Here is a 14,257-nt window from a genome sequence, read left to right as displayed (position 1 = left end):
CATACGCTAAACCCTGCCCCAGTAAACGCCTGATCTCATTCCTTCTTCCATTAATATGCCACCTGGGTGCTCAACTCATCCAACTCGCGAGCCCATACACGATGCTGAGAGATGACAAAGAAGAACTGCTCAAGGAATCCCTGGCTGTTCTTGGCAATGGTGAACACATCCTTGAAGCTCTCCGGTTGGATGTTCTTCATGGTAACGACACCGTAGCTTTCCTCAACGTTGCTGTCGCTCGAAACAGCAATGCTGGGAACATTGATGGTAACGTTAACAAAGTCAACAGCCTCACCGGTGGCAGCAATGGCCTTGAGGTGGCCAAAGGCCTCGCGGATCCAGTGCTGTGCGCGGCCGTTCTTGTACAGAGTCTTGATCGAGTCTTCTCCGCCAGGGACGAAAAGAGCGTCGACCATGGTAGATCTGAAACCTTCAAGATGGTGGTCGGGCTTCACACCCTGGCCAGGCGTCTTCGAGGCACCGGCAGGGTAGATCTCGGAGCGGCGAGTGCCGATGACCATGGGGACACCCTGCGCGGCGGCTACCGCAGACTTCATGGTTGAGAAGGCAAGCGGATCGTAGCCATCGGCAATGATGATGGCGACACGGCGTGTCTTGATGGTGGGGTTCTCGGGCAAATATTCCAGCTGGCTGAGACCCTTGGCCTTCTTCCCGTGGTTCTGCTTGCCGGCCTGCTCGGGGGCCTTACCACCAACCATGTCGGCTACAGCTTGCGCCAGACCAAGGTCGATGTCGGCAAGGCGCTGGGACATGCGCTCGTAGACGATGGGGTCTTCGCAGTGGTCCAGCTCGAACGCGAAAGCGTTGATGACGTGCGACTTCTCAATCGGCGACAGACTGTTGAAGAACAGCTGAGCTTGCGAGAAGTGCTCCTTGAACTTGGCACTCTTCGTCCTCTGCTTCATACCTTCTACTTTCTGGGCAAACTCGACGTAGGCGTTGGCGGCCTTGGAGTGGTTTGCGGGAGGCGTGGCCTCGAAGCGGTTGGGCCAGTAGTTGGGGCCCTTGGAGATGGTGTGGCGCATGGCACCGTCGCGGTTCATGTTCATGACGGGGCACACGGGCTTATTGATGGGAAGTTCCTCCCAGTTGATGCCGAGGCGAGAAATTTGGGTATCAAAGTAAGAAAAGTTGCGGCCCTGGAGGAGAGGGTCGTCGGAGAAGCCGATGCCAGGGACGACGTGGCTGGTGCAGAAAGCGACCTGCTCGGTCTGGGTGAAGTACTCGTCGGGGTTGCGGTTTAGCTCCAATTCTCCAATGTAGCGGATGGGAACGAGCTCCTCGGGCCAGACCTTCGTGGCGTCGAGAATGTCAAAGTCGAAGTCGTGCTCCTTGGACTCGGGCAGAACTTGGATACCAAACTTCCACTTGGGGAACGCGCCATTCTCAATGGCTTCAGCCAGATCCTTGCGGTGGAAATCGGGGTCCTGTCCAGCCAGCTTGAGAGCCTCGTCCCAAACGAGCGAGTGCACGCCAAGTTCGGGTGTAAAGTGGAACTTCACAAAGTGACGCTCGCCCTTGTCGTTGGTGAGGGTGTAGGTGTTGACACCGAAGCCCTGCATCATGCGGAATGACCGGGGAATGGTTCGGTCAGACATGGCCCACATGAACATGTGTGTAGCCTCGGTGTGTAGGAACTGGAAGTCCCAGAAGTTGTCGTGGGCAGACTGGGCCTGGGGAAACTCGAGCTGTGGCTCGGGCTTGCCCGCGTGAATGACGTCCGGGAACTTCATCGCATCTTGGATGAAGAAGACGGGGATGTTGTTGCCGACCATGTCCCAGTTACCCTCCTTGGTGTAGAACTTGATAGCGAAGCCTCGCACGTCTCGGACGGTGTCGGCGCTGCCACGGCTACCGAGGACGGTGGAAAATCGGAGGAAAACAGGAGTCTCCCGTGAGGTATCGGTAAGGACGCCTGCATTCGTCACATCGCCAGCGCTCTCAAAGAGGCGGAAGGTACCAAAGGCGCCAGCACCTCTGGCGTGGACGACTCGCTCAGGGATTCTCTCGTGGTCGAAGCGGTGGATCTGGACGCTTGTTAGCTATGTTCAACCTGCTTTGGACATCGTTTCTGACCTTTTCCCTAGCAATGGGGTCTTCGAGGAGCATAGGACCGGTCTTGTCGTTGTTGGTGACTCTCAACCAGTCGTCGGTGTTGTTGACCTTAGCGCCAAAGTCGGTGGTCATCTGTGCCTTGGGGCCATGCTCGACCGTGTTTTCAGTGAGTTGAGCCTGCTTTGCGTCGCCCATGATTGCGTTCTCGGCCTTCTTGAGGGTATCTGATACAATTGATGCCATTTCTGGTGCACTAGGAAAAACCAGAGTAGAATGAGAGAGACGAGAGAATCCTAGGAGAAGAAGAAGACGGGTTCAAGTAGTACCACAACGACCACAGTGCTTTACAAAATAAGTCCTGCCATTGGGCCGTTCAGCTCACCCATGTCTGCGTACTTGCAGCTCGAGCGTTTCAACAAGCCTGACGTCAACTGTGTGCTCACGGTGAGGCAAGGGCAGCGACAGCTCCCCAATTTGGAGGGGCCGTGCCTGCTCCATTGGCGGGACTTCGACCCATGTGCCACGGCATTTGGACCGGGGAAGCACAGAAAAGCAAAATTGGGAGGCACTGGGGCGGTTGAGATCAAAAAAGGGCAGCTTCATCTTGATTTCGCCATGTTGATGTCAGAGCTTCGCGGAAGGTGGATGCGTGTGGCTCAGGCGTAGAAAAAGCTCCGCTGCACCGTTTTGGCCACCGTTTTCCGCCCTGCGAGCGGAGCTCAGGTCCGGACAGTGGATCTGGTGGAGCAGCAAGAGGCTCTGCTCTCAGGAGCTGGCCAATGCATGTATCCCTGTCACGGGAATACAGCGGGTCTCTGACGGAACGGGAATGACGGAAGAAAAGGAACGTACCGATCTGTCACGATTGATTGGCGATTGATTGCCCCCTCGATGAGCTGCCCCGCAGCACGTGGCCCAAGCTTCCGCTCCCCGCTGCTGCATTTTTACGAATTGCTTGAGCCCCATTCGACGGTTAATTCAGCACCCATGAAAGAGTGAGATCATGGGCCGGTAATCATCACGATGCCACGCCTTCGGGCCGCTCGTTCTGGCTCTGGACGGTCCATCTCCTCGGGACACTACCTCCAGTGGCTCCAACGTGCGGCATTCGCCCGGCAATGCCGTCGCAGCAGATCATCACCAGCTATGGAACATTGCAGCAAGGTCTGTCCATCTGGCAGCTTGACATGGGAATGACCAAATTCGACGCAATTTTGACAATTGCTCTGGGTGCTCTAAATTTCAAGCAACCTGCGCCTTTCAGCTCTCTAGAATTCTATATTAAATCATCAAGCCGAACAAATCAATCGCAATTTGAAAGCAGCCGCACCTCCCCAGTATCCCCACCTTCCCGCAGTTCCCACTTTGGCGTTGTGCAGCTTCAGTTTAGGTGAGCATCGACGTCATCGACTCGCTCATCTTCCTAACCTGATTCCCACTATTCGCTTCAATCGGCACAGCAAAGCTCCATTCAAGGCCTTTCAATTCCCAATCTGTAACCGGGAGTGTCATCTTCATCGCCAGGTTGGATTCCAGAATTCTTCTTCACTTGGCATCCACAACACATTCCCCCCATCAACGTTGCATCCTGCTGCTCCTCCATCCCGGCACTTCACTCCACCGCCAACGACATTGACACCCTGCACTGATTCGAACGAACATCAGACGCAGACGCAGTCCACGAGCGAATAAGCAGGGAATCTCCTTGCGGCTAGACATATCCAGAGTCTGACCGTCCGCTCGCAGCGGCATCTCATCGCCAACATGCCCGGCGAAGTCATCAAGGAACCCAATCCGCCTGCTCTGCCCTCTCACCTCCCTGACAGTGTGCTTGAGCTCGCCGTAAAGACCGAAAAGAAGCCTTTGGACGCCAAAGTCGCCAAGTCTCTGCGCGACTTCCAAAATGCAGCCTGTTACATCGCTGCTGGTAAGCCGATCCCACCCTGCCCCTGCAGATCTAGCCATCTTCCCGAACCCCGGCTGACAGCGAACAGCGATGATCTTTCTCCGAGACAACGTGCTCCTGGAGTCTCAACTGAAGCCTGAGCATATCAAACCCCGACTGCTGGGTAAGTCCACCGTGGAGTCGGCCGAGCGATAGCTGACGGCACAGGTCACTGGGGCACTTGTCCCGGTCTCATTCTGGTGTGGTCCCACCTCAACCTTCTCATCCGCAACCATGACATGGACATGATCTATGTCATTGGCCCGGGCCACGGTGCTCCTGCGGCTCTGGCCTCCCTCTGGTTGGAGGGTTCACTGGGGAGATTCTACCCGGACAAGTACAGCCTCACCAAGGAGGGTCTACACAACCTCATCACCAAGTTCTCGGTGCCTGGTGGCTTCCCCAGGTAAGGTTTGAGTCCCATGATAGTCAATTCCACACACTAACACAACCAGCCACATCAACTCCGAAACACCAGGTGCCATCCACGAGGGCGGCGAGCTTGGCTACGCCTTAGCTGTCTCCTTTGGTGCGGTGTTTGATAACCCGGATCTTATCGTCACCTGTATTGTGGGAGATGGTGAAGCCGAAAGCGGTCCTACCGCGACGTGAGTTGTACGATATCTTGTTTGGAGCCCTTCTAACCGACAATAGTGCTTGGCATGCCATCAAGTATCTCGACCCCAAGGAGTCTGGTGCCGTCATTCCCATCCTTCATATCAATGGCTTCAAGATCAGTGAGCGGACCATCTTTGGCTGCATGGACGACAAGGAAATCGTCGCCTTGTTCACCGGCTACGGCTATCAAGTCTGCATCGTCGACGATCTTGAAGACATTGACACGGATCTCTCCGGCGCCTTGGAGTGGGCTGTCGCTGAGATCAAGAAGATCCAAAAGGCCGCACGTTCAGGTCAACCCATCGTCAAGCCCCGGTGGCCCATGATCGCGCTGCGCACTCCCAAGGTAAGTTACTCAACCTGCGAGGAAACTGATAACTAACCCATTCAGGGTTGGTCTGGACCGAAGGAAGTTGACGGGGTCATTATCGAGGGCTCCTTCAAGTCTCACCAGGTCCCACTGGCCAAGGCAGGTTCAGACAAGACTCACCTCGAGAAGCTCGATGAATGGCTCTCGCGCTACGACATAGGCAATCTCCTCACCGACGGCAAGCCCAACGCCAGTATTCTCGAAGCCATTCCAAAAAATGACAGCAAGAAGCTCGGGCAGCTGAAGGCCACATACGACCCGTACATTGGCCTCGAAGTCCCTGACTGGCAACCCTTGGCAGTCGAGCCTGGTGAACAGACCAGTTGCATGAAGGTGACAGGAAAGCTTCTCGACGAGGTGATGCAGGCCAACCCCAAAGGCTTCCGCATGTTCTCGCCTGACGAGCTCGAGAGCAACAAGCTTGATGCCATCCTCGACCACACCGGCCGTAACTTCCAATGGGACGAGTACTCCCGGGCCCAGGGTGGCCGTGTCATTGAGATCCTCTCGGAGCACTGCTGCCAGGGATTCATGCAAGGATACACACTCACCGGCCGTGTCGGTCTCTTTCCTAGCTACGAGTCTTTTCTGGGTATCGTGCACACGATGATGGTGCAGTATGCCAAGTTCAACAAGGTGGCCAAGCAGGTCAAGTGGCGCGGCGAGCTGGCGTCCATCAACTACATCGAGACGAGCACCTGGGCCCGACAGGAGCACAACGGCTTCTCCCACCAGAACCCCTCCTTCATCGGCGCGGTCCTCAATCTCAAGGCCGAGGCGGCCAGAGTAGGTCCCCGTTCTACCGTCTCTTTAAAGAACGCCACTAACATCGCCAGGTGTACCTCCCCCCCGACGCAAACTGCTTCCTCAGCACAGTTCACCACTGCCTCCAATCCAAAGACAAGGTCAACCTTGTTATCGGCTCCAAGCAGCCCACCGCAACCTACCTTTCCGCCTCCGCAGCCGCAGAGCACTGCCGCATCGGCGCCAGCACATGGTCCTTAGCCTCCACCGACGGCGGCGCCAACCCGGACGTGGTCATCGTCGGCGTCGGTGTCGAGGTCACCTTCGAGGTCGTCAAGGCCGCCGAGCTCCTCCGCACCCTGGCCCCGGAGCTACGCGTCCGCGTCGTCAACGTCACGGACCTGATGGTCCTCAAGGCGGAGGCTAAGCACCCGCACGCGCTGACGCGGCAGGTCTTCCAGGAGACCTTCACCGAGGACCGGGCCGTGTGCTTCAACTACCACGGGTACCCGACGGAACTGCAGGGCTTGCTGTTCGGGCGGCCTGGCTTGCATCGGATGACGGTTGAGGGGTACCGCGAGGAGGGCAGTACGACGACGCCGTTTGACATGATGCTTGTGAACTGCGTGAGCCGGTATGACGTCGCGATTCGGGCGTTGAAGGGCGGCGCGGAGGTGAATGAGGAGGTGAAGGCGAAGTTGGACGGTGCGATTGGGGAGATTGAGGCGAAGGTGGGGGAGGTGAGGGAGTTCATCCAGGACCATGGAAAAGGTGAGCGCACATGCTCTAAATGCATCGATGACGACAGCTAACAATGTTGGCAGATCCTGACGATATTTACGACGCTCCCAAGTTCTGAACGAGAGCTACTTAATGGTAATAGATCATAGACGCACACAAGCCAGACAGGCAAGCAGAGATATTTAATAGACAAAAATGCAAAAAGAAATCGTCGGCCGACAGAGATGCTCGAGATGCCTCGTGGGTGAATCGAACACCCGATCTCCTCATTACTAGTGAGGCGCTATACCACTTAGCCAACAAGGCTTGCTTCCTGGGCCTGAAACTGGGTCTCATGTAGGCGAGCGGTGAGTAGAGCGGGAGATGGTGGCGTTCGATGGCGGGTTGAGGATGAATGAGAGGAAACACGCTGATGAGAAGTTTCATCACGACGTTTTTTTGAGGCAGCGACAAACATTTTTGGGTCGTGCTAGTGTTTTCCGTTGGTGGTGACAATCAATGGGGTAGAGTTTGGCTGTGCATGGCATGCTGTGCCGCTCGGCAGTGCTCAGTAGTCCAGATGCTGCAAGTGCGACCGTGAGTTGACAGTGACGGTAGCGGTTGTTTAAATAAGACAAGTGAAATTCAAACTGGGAAGATATAGCTTTGAATGTGTGTTGAATGAAAACACTCAATAATCTTCTCATTATACGTCAAGTTGAGTGAGATGTCATCTTTCCAGGCAGCACTCACACCGAACCTCACTGAGTCCTCCCGTCTCACCGTGCCTCACATGGGCTGAGGCTTCCCCGGCAGTACCTTCTCCCTAACACCCTCCCCACAGAAGCCGCCAAGTCTCCCGCCCATTTTCACTTGGACAGATACCCAGAAGGTATCCCTCCGCCCCACCCCCACCTCGAAATTTCCCCGTCGCAGAAAAAAAAAAAACCACATCACGACGACCACCGAGATCCCCGCAGTGACAGACCGAACATCACAACCACCGCCAAGCGCCGCCCGCCGCAAGGAAGCGAAGCCCGTCTCTGTCTCTCCCCTTTCTCCTCCTCCCGTCCGGTCGCGCCCGCCCACGATGGTCTACTACTTCACCTCCACGGTCGTCGACCCCTCCGCCTTCATCTACGTCGGCAAGGACAAGTTTGAGAGTACGCCCGTCCCCCCTTTTCGCGGCATGAACTGGTCCACGACACCGCCACCGCCGATAACAAAGACTGATGAGAGTCGCGTGCGTATAGATGAGGAGCTGATCAAGTACGGCTGGGAGGAGGACGTCTGGTAACTCCCCCACCCCCATCTCTCTCATCTCATTCACTAACCACCATCAGGGTAACCCACACCACACCTCACCCCCCTCCCTCTCACCTTCATCTAACCACCACCACAGTTCCACGTCGACAAGCTCTCATCCGCACACATCTACCTCCGCCTCCCGGACCCCCACCCGTCCACCACCCCAGCCATGACCTGGGACGCCATCCCCGAGCCCCTCCTCACCGACCTCGCGCAGCTGACCAAGGCCAACTCCATCGAGGGCAACAAGAAGGACAACATCACCATCATCTACACGCCGTGGTCGAACCTCAAGAAGGACGGCTCCATGGCCGTCGGGCAGGTCTCCTTCAAGGACCCGCGCAAGGTGAAGCGCGTCCTCGTCGCGCAGCGCGAGAACCCCGTCGTCAACCGCCTCAACAAGACAAAGGTCGAGAAGAAGCCCGACCTGCAGCAGGAGCGCGAGGATCGGCTCAAGGAGCTGCGGAAGCGCGACCAGGCGGCGAGTCTGGTTAGGAAGAAGGAGGAGGCGCGGGTGATGCAGGAGAGGAAGGAGAAGAAGTGGCAGAAGGACCATGCGTATGACGATATCTTCTCGGAGGAGAATATGGAGGGATCGAGTAACCAGAATCGCTCTGAGGATTGGGAGGATGATTTCATGTGAGGACGGCGGGGTAGATATTCCCGTTTCCGAATTCAATCAAGCCGGCATGTTTTGTTACCACGGAATACACGCGCGATGCAGCAAAGGGTGGCTCATCATGTGCTTCATTATGCTATGCTACCCAGCTACTAATCGAAACAAAAGGGGGTATTCAAAAAACGACGCGCCCCGCAAGTCAGCTACACATGCCGATTCCAACGCGACTCCGACTCCGTCCGATGCCCATAGACTCCATCCGTCTTGAAAGTTCATGACTGTCATCCGAAGCATACTTTTCGCCCTCATGCTGCTCCGTCTCCTTCTCTTGCTGCTGCCCCTTTTGCTTTTTGTTCCCGCCCTTCTTGTCACCAGGCGCCTTCACCAACACCGGCGCGTCATCGTCATCGTCCTCAACTTCGTCCAAGTCATCATCATCCCTCGGGTCTAAAAAAGGCGACGAGGATGGTTCCTCCGTGTCACCGCCATAATCTTCCTCCTCTTCCTCCCCGTCGTCGCGGAGCTTCACAACAGCTTCGCCACCCGGCAGACCGACCGTCCGCGCCTCGAGCGTCTCGGCAATGTCGAGGAGGAGGACGTCCATGGGGCATATGTACGCGACACGTTTCCGACCGCTCCACGCTAGCACGTGTCCGCACACCCTCCCGTGAGCGCGCTCGACGACCCACGCACCGCTGTCTCCGGGCACTCCCAAGGCGAGCTTCTTGCTGCCGCCAGAGAGCTCCGCGGGCGTCGAGGAGGCCGCGCTGCTGACCTGGTACGTGTGACTCGGCGTGATGCGGCCGGAGATCTTCACGCTCGTCAGGGCGGGCAGGATGAGGCCTGTTTGGAGGCCGCTTGTGCGCGCCATACACTGAACCTCCATGCCGGGGAGTGCCGACGTCGGCGCCACCGTTGTGGGGTGGAGGTCGAGCGCTTCGTGGGATGGTCGTTTCCCTGTGAGCAGTGACGACGGCTTCGTTCTAATCCTCGGGATGGTGTTCTCGTCAGGCTGTCGGTCGCCATTGAATTCGAATAGAGCCCAGTCTATCTCATGAATGAGCCCGTTTTGCTCCCTGCGCCGGAGACCGCTGGACGCGTAGACCTCCCCGAGCGTAAAGCTGTCGAGATGATCCTCGTCTGCGGTCTCCTCGGAGGCGTAGAAATCGTCGTCGACATCGTCTCTAGCTGGTTGCGTAATGACATAACCGTCGCCGCAGCCCGGCTCAACGCCTGGGATGTCGCCGGGCTGGTCGAATTCCCCCTCCTCGTCGCTTTCGTCCTCGTCCGAGGCCTCGCTCGTGGCGTCCGTCTCTGAGTACGCTTCCGACTCGGAGTCAGAGAATTCGCACGCAAAGTCCTCGCCACTGCTGCTTTCAGCGGACGACTCCCCGTACCAGTCGAATCGAACATCGTCAGAAGGCCTCGCCATGCTTCGATGGGTTGGGTCCTGGTCCTTGGCGTGCTTTGCGATTTCCACCGGATCATCCAGCATGTGGTGCACTGTCATTCCGTAGGGCTTGTCGTCCACAACTACGAGACCACCCAAGCTGACGGGCGGGAGGTGTCGATCGCCGACCCAGGCACCAATGCTGGCGCCATTGGTGGGACGGTCCTGAAAGTCGGGGTTGGCGGCTTTCACCTCGTCATCCTCCTCGTCGTCGTTGGCGGCACTTCGCTTCACTTCGTCCGACTCCTTCCGCGACCTCAGCACCTGCCCTTTAGACACCTTCAAGCCGAATCCGGACTTTCCATCAAAGAGCTGGCCAAGTTTGCGGGTGAGAATAGACTTCACCTTGCTCACCGAAGTACACACGACCAGAACCGTGGGTTGCGTCTCCTTAGGCGAGCATCCGATGGACTCGAGTGAGATTTCGACTGACTCCTCACTATGCTTGCGGTAGAAGTGACGCAACGCCTGGTTAACCTGGGGCATCACAATAGTGTTCCACTTCTCGATGGCGTCAGCTGGCAAGGGAATATGGGGGTACAGTCGGGTCTTGGGCGACTTGGCAGGCTTGGATTCGGCCGGCAGCTCTGCGGGCGCCGGTGCCGCGGCCGCCTCCTCAGCGTCTCTCTTTGCGAGCTGGCGCTTCTCTTCCTCGGCTGATGGGTACGAGCGCGCGGGGCTCGGGTCGGGAATCGGGGTCTTGACGTCAGATGGACGGCGCATCTCAGCTGGCGGGGGAACGGTCTTAGTGTCCTTGGATGGGCCGGAGATGCTTTGTCTCGGGGAGTCAGAGATAGGAGACACAATCTTTTCGCCGAGATCCAAGCTGAGACGGTCGTCCAGAGCACTGACACTATCGAGGATGCAGCATGCCTCAAGGTAGCGGCTCGCCTTGAACTGCACGATGGAGAGTAGTTCCTCGCCAGTGACCTTTCCTTGGAGTTCCTGGTCAACTGCACCCCAGCAGGTCTGGACGGCCTTCATGTACTGAGTTCCACAGCGAATGGCAAGCTGCTCCAAGACTCTCTCTGGAATTGGTTGAGATGGGTCGGGTACGAGGTTTTCAAGCTTCGTCCACAAACCGATCGACAACAAGATCATGGCGAGAGAGTACAGGTCGAGAATACGGGAGTCGGTCTTGTCATTGATCGGGGATGCGGGAGTCGTTCTAGGGTCGAGAGGATGACGGAAAAGAGGAGCAGATGGTGATGATGGCTCTTGATCCGGGGGCGCATCGGGGAATAGATCAAAAGACGAGATCATGGGACGGCGTACATCCACCTCGCCAACGCCTGTCGTCAAGTCGGGCGTTGCCGTGTTGCAAAAGGAGACATTCTTGTCAATAAGGCTGCCGTGGGTGATGCCGCGGGCGTGTAAATCGAAAACGGTGTTCGCTAGGTTGTGAGCGAGGCGGAACTTGGCCTCCAATGTGGGCTCAAATCCAGGGCGTGAGAGAAGATCGCCCAGCGTGCAAATGTTGTAAAGGGGTGTCTGTGTGAAGTTTTCGAACGAGACGGCATTGAAGCTCGGGGGGAAGTGGTAGACGAGTCCAAGCCGTGAGTGCTCCAAGTCCTCAAAGTAACCAAGCAGCCTCGGCAGACCAATCCAGGCGCCAGGTGCTCTCTGGGATTCCTGCTGCAAGCCGGATGACAACTTCTCGAACCGCGACATTGGAGGCATGATTCCCGTGACTGAGTAAATGGAGTCGAAGGCGGCGTACTCCAGTAGCAATGGCGCGAATGGCTGACGGCCAATGTGCTGGGCCAGATCTGACCAGGCTTGCTTGGTCATGAAGACGATATCTCTCGGTGGTTGATTCGCTCTGGACTCGGTCATCGGCTCAGCCTGTGAAGAGCGGATATCCTGCAATGTCGAGGGGTCAATCTGCTGCGGTGTCTGGATGCGTGTCGACTCGAATTGCTTGTTCTCATCGATGGCGGCCAGAGGCCGTTGGAGCCTTGAGCGAGAGCCTGAAGTCATTACCGCAGAGGCGCGGGTTCTAGAAAGATCGCACAGAGTGTCGATGGACTGAGTGAGTTCTGTGATGGACTCGGCAAAGCGAGCCTTGTCCCAGACTACAAAGGGGGTCTTGAAATCACCCCTTGACTTTTCAGAAGCACCGCCTGTCTGCTTGTTGTAGGCCTTCCACAAAGCATCCAGCTCGGCCAAGCTCTCGCCGACAGTGGACATGACACTGTGGACGATCTCGCTGATGCCAGCCTTTGAAAGCGACGTGTCGATCTCGGAAGACTGGTTCGGATCTGACCATTCCAAGCCCCAGCTCACGAAGCGGTCTTTTTGGATGCGCAGCCTGCGGAAGAGGATCTTGACCTCGGGATCCTCGGCATGCTGGATGGGCTCCTTCACGAAGTCGGATGACTTTTTGGTGTCGTTATACAGACGGCTGAGGCGCCGCTGCATGGGCTGCTGGAAGCCGCCCTGGAAACCGATGCCCTCCATGATGGCGGTTGAAACGGGATGACGGGCAGCAAAGAGGGATGCCCCTCACGTGGGGCGGGGTGAGAGACTTGCGTCGATGAGGGGTGAGTGAGTGAGTGATGTGAGAGTCTGCTAGATGAGATGAATATGCCTCTTCAGTGCCGCCTCGAATATGACATAATCAAATCGATGCCACAATTGATGGTGAGGCTGAAGTGGCCTTGGTGATGATGAGACGTCGAAGTCGGGGATCGGGACGGTGTGAAGAGTCGGATGCGGGTCGACTGAGTCGCGCGCGGCGGGGTTACTTTTGTTGGTTGGCGACTGAGAGTGTGACTGCAACTGTGACTGAGTTGCTGCTGCTGCGACCTGGGGGTACGTATTTTGCGCGTAAAGTGATTACGCGGCGGGGATGCGATTCGGGTGAGGCTGAGCTGCGACTATTGCAACGACCTAAAATAACCGGCGCGTGTGTAAAGTGATTATTGGAATTATCTTATTGAAGCTCTTTTTCGTCTCGTCAAGTCCGTCGTAAATAGAAAATGGTCCAAGTCAATGGAGGATGGGAGAGAAGAGAAATGAAGAAGAGGTGGTGGTGGTGTCGAAGTTGAAGTCGCGGGACCCTAGGAGGTGATGAATGACGGGAGCCAACAAGGAAGGCAGGCACCAGGCGTCTCCAGGTCTTCGGGTGCCGTCGCAGCGGGTAGCTAAGAAGGAATCAGATTATTTCGGTGCCTACGAGACGGATGGTCTTTTACCCTTTTCCCACGCGGGCTAAGAGCCGCAGGTTGCAGGTCCAAGATCCAAGGGCCAGGGAGTGACTGACTTGGGTGCTCCAGTACGGTACACTAGTACACCACCTAGGGAGTACAGGGTAAGGACTAGAGATGGCTCCGCCGCCAGAATGCACCGACAGGGACGAGAAGGAAGACCGGGCGGCCCAAGTGGCAGATTGTGGCTTCGATGGTGTCCGCAGAATGCGAGCGAGCGAGGTGTTGAGCGAGTGTCAATCCGAGTCTCGAGGTGCAGTGAAATGCTGCTGCCTGGAGGACCTCCTGTGAAAGCCGCTGTCTGGGGAGGGACGCCTCTCGATTGGACTCGCTTAGCCTCGCCAAATGCTCTGGTTTCGGTCCCGACCCGCATATTCCCTGCCGCTAGCTCTAAAACAAGGTGCTGATTGGCTTGTGGTAATTCTGGAGCCTGGAGGGTGGGTCTCTCGGGTCAACCACTCTGGGATGTTGCCATGTTCGCCCGGGTTGCCCGTGGCCAGTGCCTTCCCTTTGGAGTCTTTGGAGACCTCACTCATCGTGTTGTTAGCAGGCACTGAGGAGCGTCTCTTGCCTCGTTTCTCATCAAAAGTGAACCTGGTCTTGCTGAATTCGTCTTGGTCATTATCGCCTCCAGCAGGCTCTTTCTTTCCATTATGGATACAGATACGGATACCTACTTAGGTAGGCAGGTAGACCCTGCATCCCTCACGTGCCTTACTTGATGCCTCCTTCTATCCCGGCTAGCCAACAGCCACCGTCTGGGCAGCCAAATCATGAATGCCGCTCAGCTATCCAGATTTACATCTACACGACGCCATCAGTTCGGCTCATTTTCTCCATTCTCGTGATATTATGCATCCTCAGATTTGCCCAATTAGCACTCTCTCTTGTATCAGCATCATCCACCATCGTCGTGTCTGATACGAGATCAGCACGCCCATCTTCGTGAACCCCCAGATACCCACATTCGCGGTGCCCGACATTGGCTTCCAGCAGTAATCGTCCCTGAGTAAGCTGAGGCTCTCTCTAGCGTCGATACCCTGGCTGAGACTCCATCCCATTCGGCATAGCAACAGCGGACCGTCCACTCGCTTCAAAGTACGGTGCATACATCCATAATCACGGAGACCATGTCCGCGCCGGTCAATGGCATCACTTTCCGCCTCTGTTCCGCCTGTCTGCGGGCCGCCCACACTGG

At 56.7% G+C, this 14,257-nt stretch overlaps 4 protein-coding genes across 4 annotated transcripts; 2 read left to right on the top strand and 2 right to left on the bottom strand.

Moving 5' to 3' along the window:
• Window positions 1-50: 50 nt before the first annotated feature.
• cat-1 (Catalase-1) lies at window positions 51-2,319 on the bottom strand (the record flags this gene model as incomplete). Its single annotated transcript, XM_036637925.1, has 2 exons — window positions 51-2,048; window positions 2,098-2,319. 2 exons carry the CDS (start codon window positions 2,317-2,319, stop codon window positions 51-53), a joined length of 2,220 nt encoding a protein of 739 aa, XP_036496741.1.
• Window positions 2,320-3,840: 1,521 nt separating this feature from the next.
• Window positions 3,841-6,612, top strand: CGCS363_v006075 (putative phosphoketolase; the record flags this gene model as incomplete). The annotated part of the gene is made up of 8 exons (XM_036637924.1): window positions 3,841-4,003; window positions 4,071-4,145; window positions 4,190-4,427; window positions 4,477-4,629; window positions 4,676-4,985; window positions 5,031-5,795; window positions 5,846-6,524; window positions 6,578-6,612. 8 exons carry the CDS (start codon window positions 3,841-3,843, stop codon window positions 6,610-6,612), a joined length of 2,418 nt encoding a protein of 805 aa, XP_036496330.1.
• A 951-nt stretch (window positions 6,613-7,563) lies between these two features.
• ccdc25 (Coiled-coil domain-containing protein 25) lies at window positions 7,564-8,424 on the top strand (the record flags this gene model as incomplete). The annotated part of the gene is made up of 2 exons (XM_036637923.1): window positions 7,564-7,761; window positions 7,876-8,424. 2 exons carry the CDS (start codon window positions 7,564-7,566, stop codon window positions 8,422-8,424), a joined length of 747 nt encoding a protein of 248 aa, XP_036496331.1.
• A 175-nt stretch (window positions 8,425-8,599) lies between these two features.
• On the bottom strand, window positions 8,600-12,310 carry CGCS363_v006073 (uncharacterized protein; the record flags this gene model as incomplete). The annotated part of the gene is made up of 1 exon (XM_036637922.1): window positions 8,600-12,310. One exon carries the CDS (start codon window positions 12,308-12,310, stop codon window positions 8,600-8,602), a length of 3,711 nt encoding a protein of 1,236 aa, XP_036496738.1.
• Window positions 12,311-14,257: the final 1,947 nt, after the last annotated feature.

Source organism: Colletotrichum siamense (assembly GCF_013390195.1).
Source record: "Colletotrichum siamense strain Cg363 chromosome Unknown KSG_Cg363_contig04, whole genome shotgun sequence".
In the NCBI taxonomy this organism is placed as follows: Eukaryota; Fungi; Ascomycota; class Sordariomycetes; order Glomerellales; family Glomerellaceae; genus Colletotrichum; species Colletotrichum siamense.
This window is presented reverse-complemented; position numbering and strand designations above follow the sequence as displayed.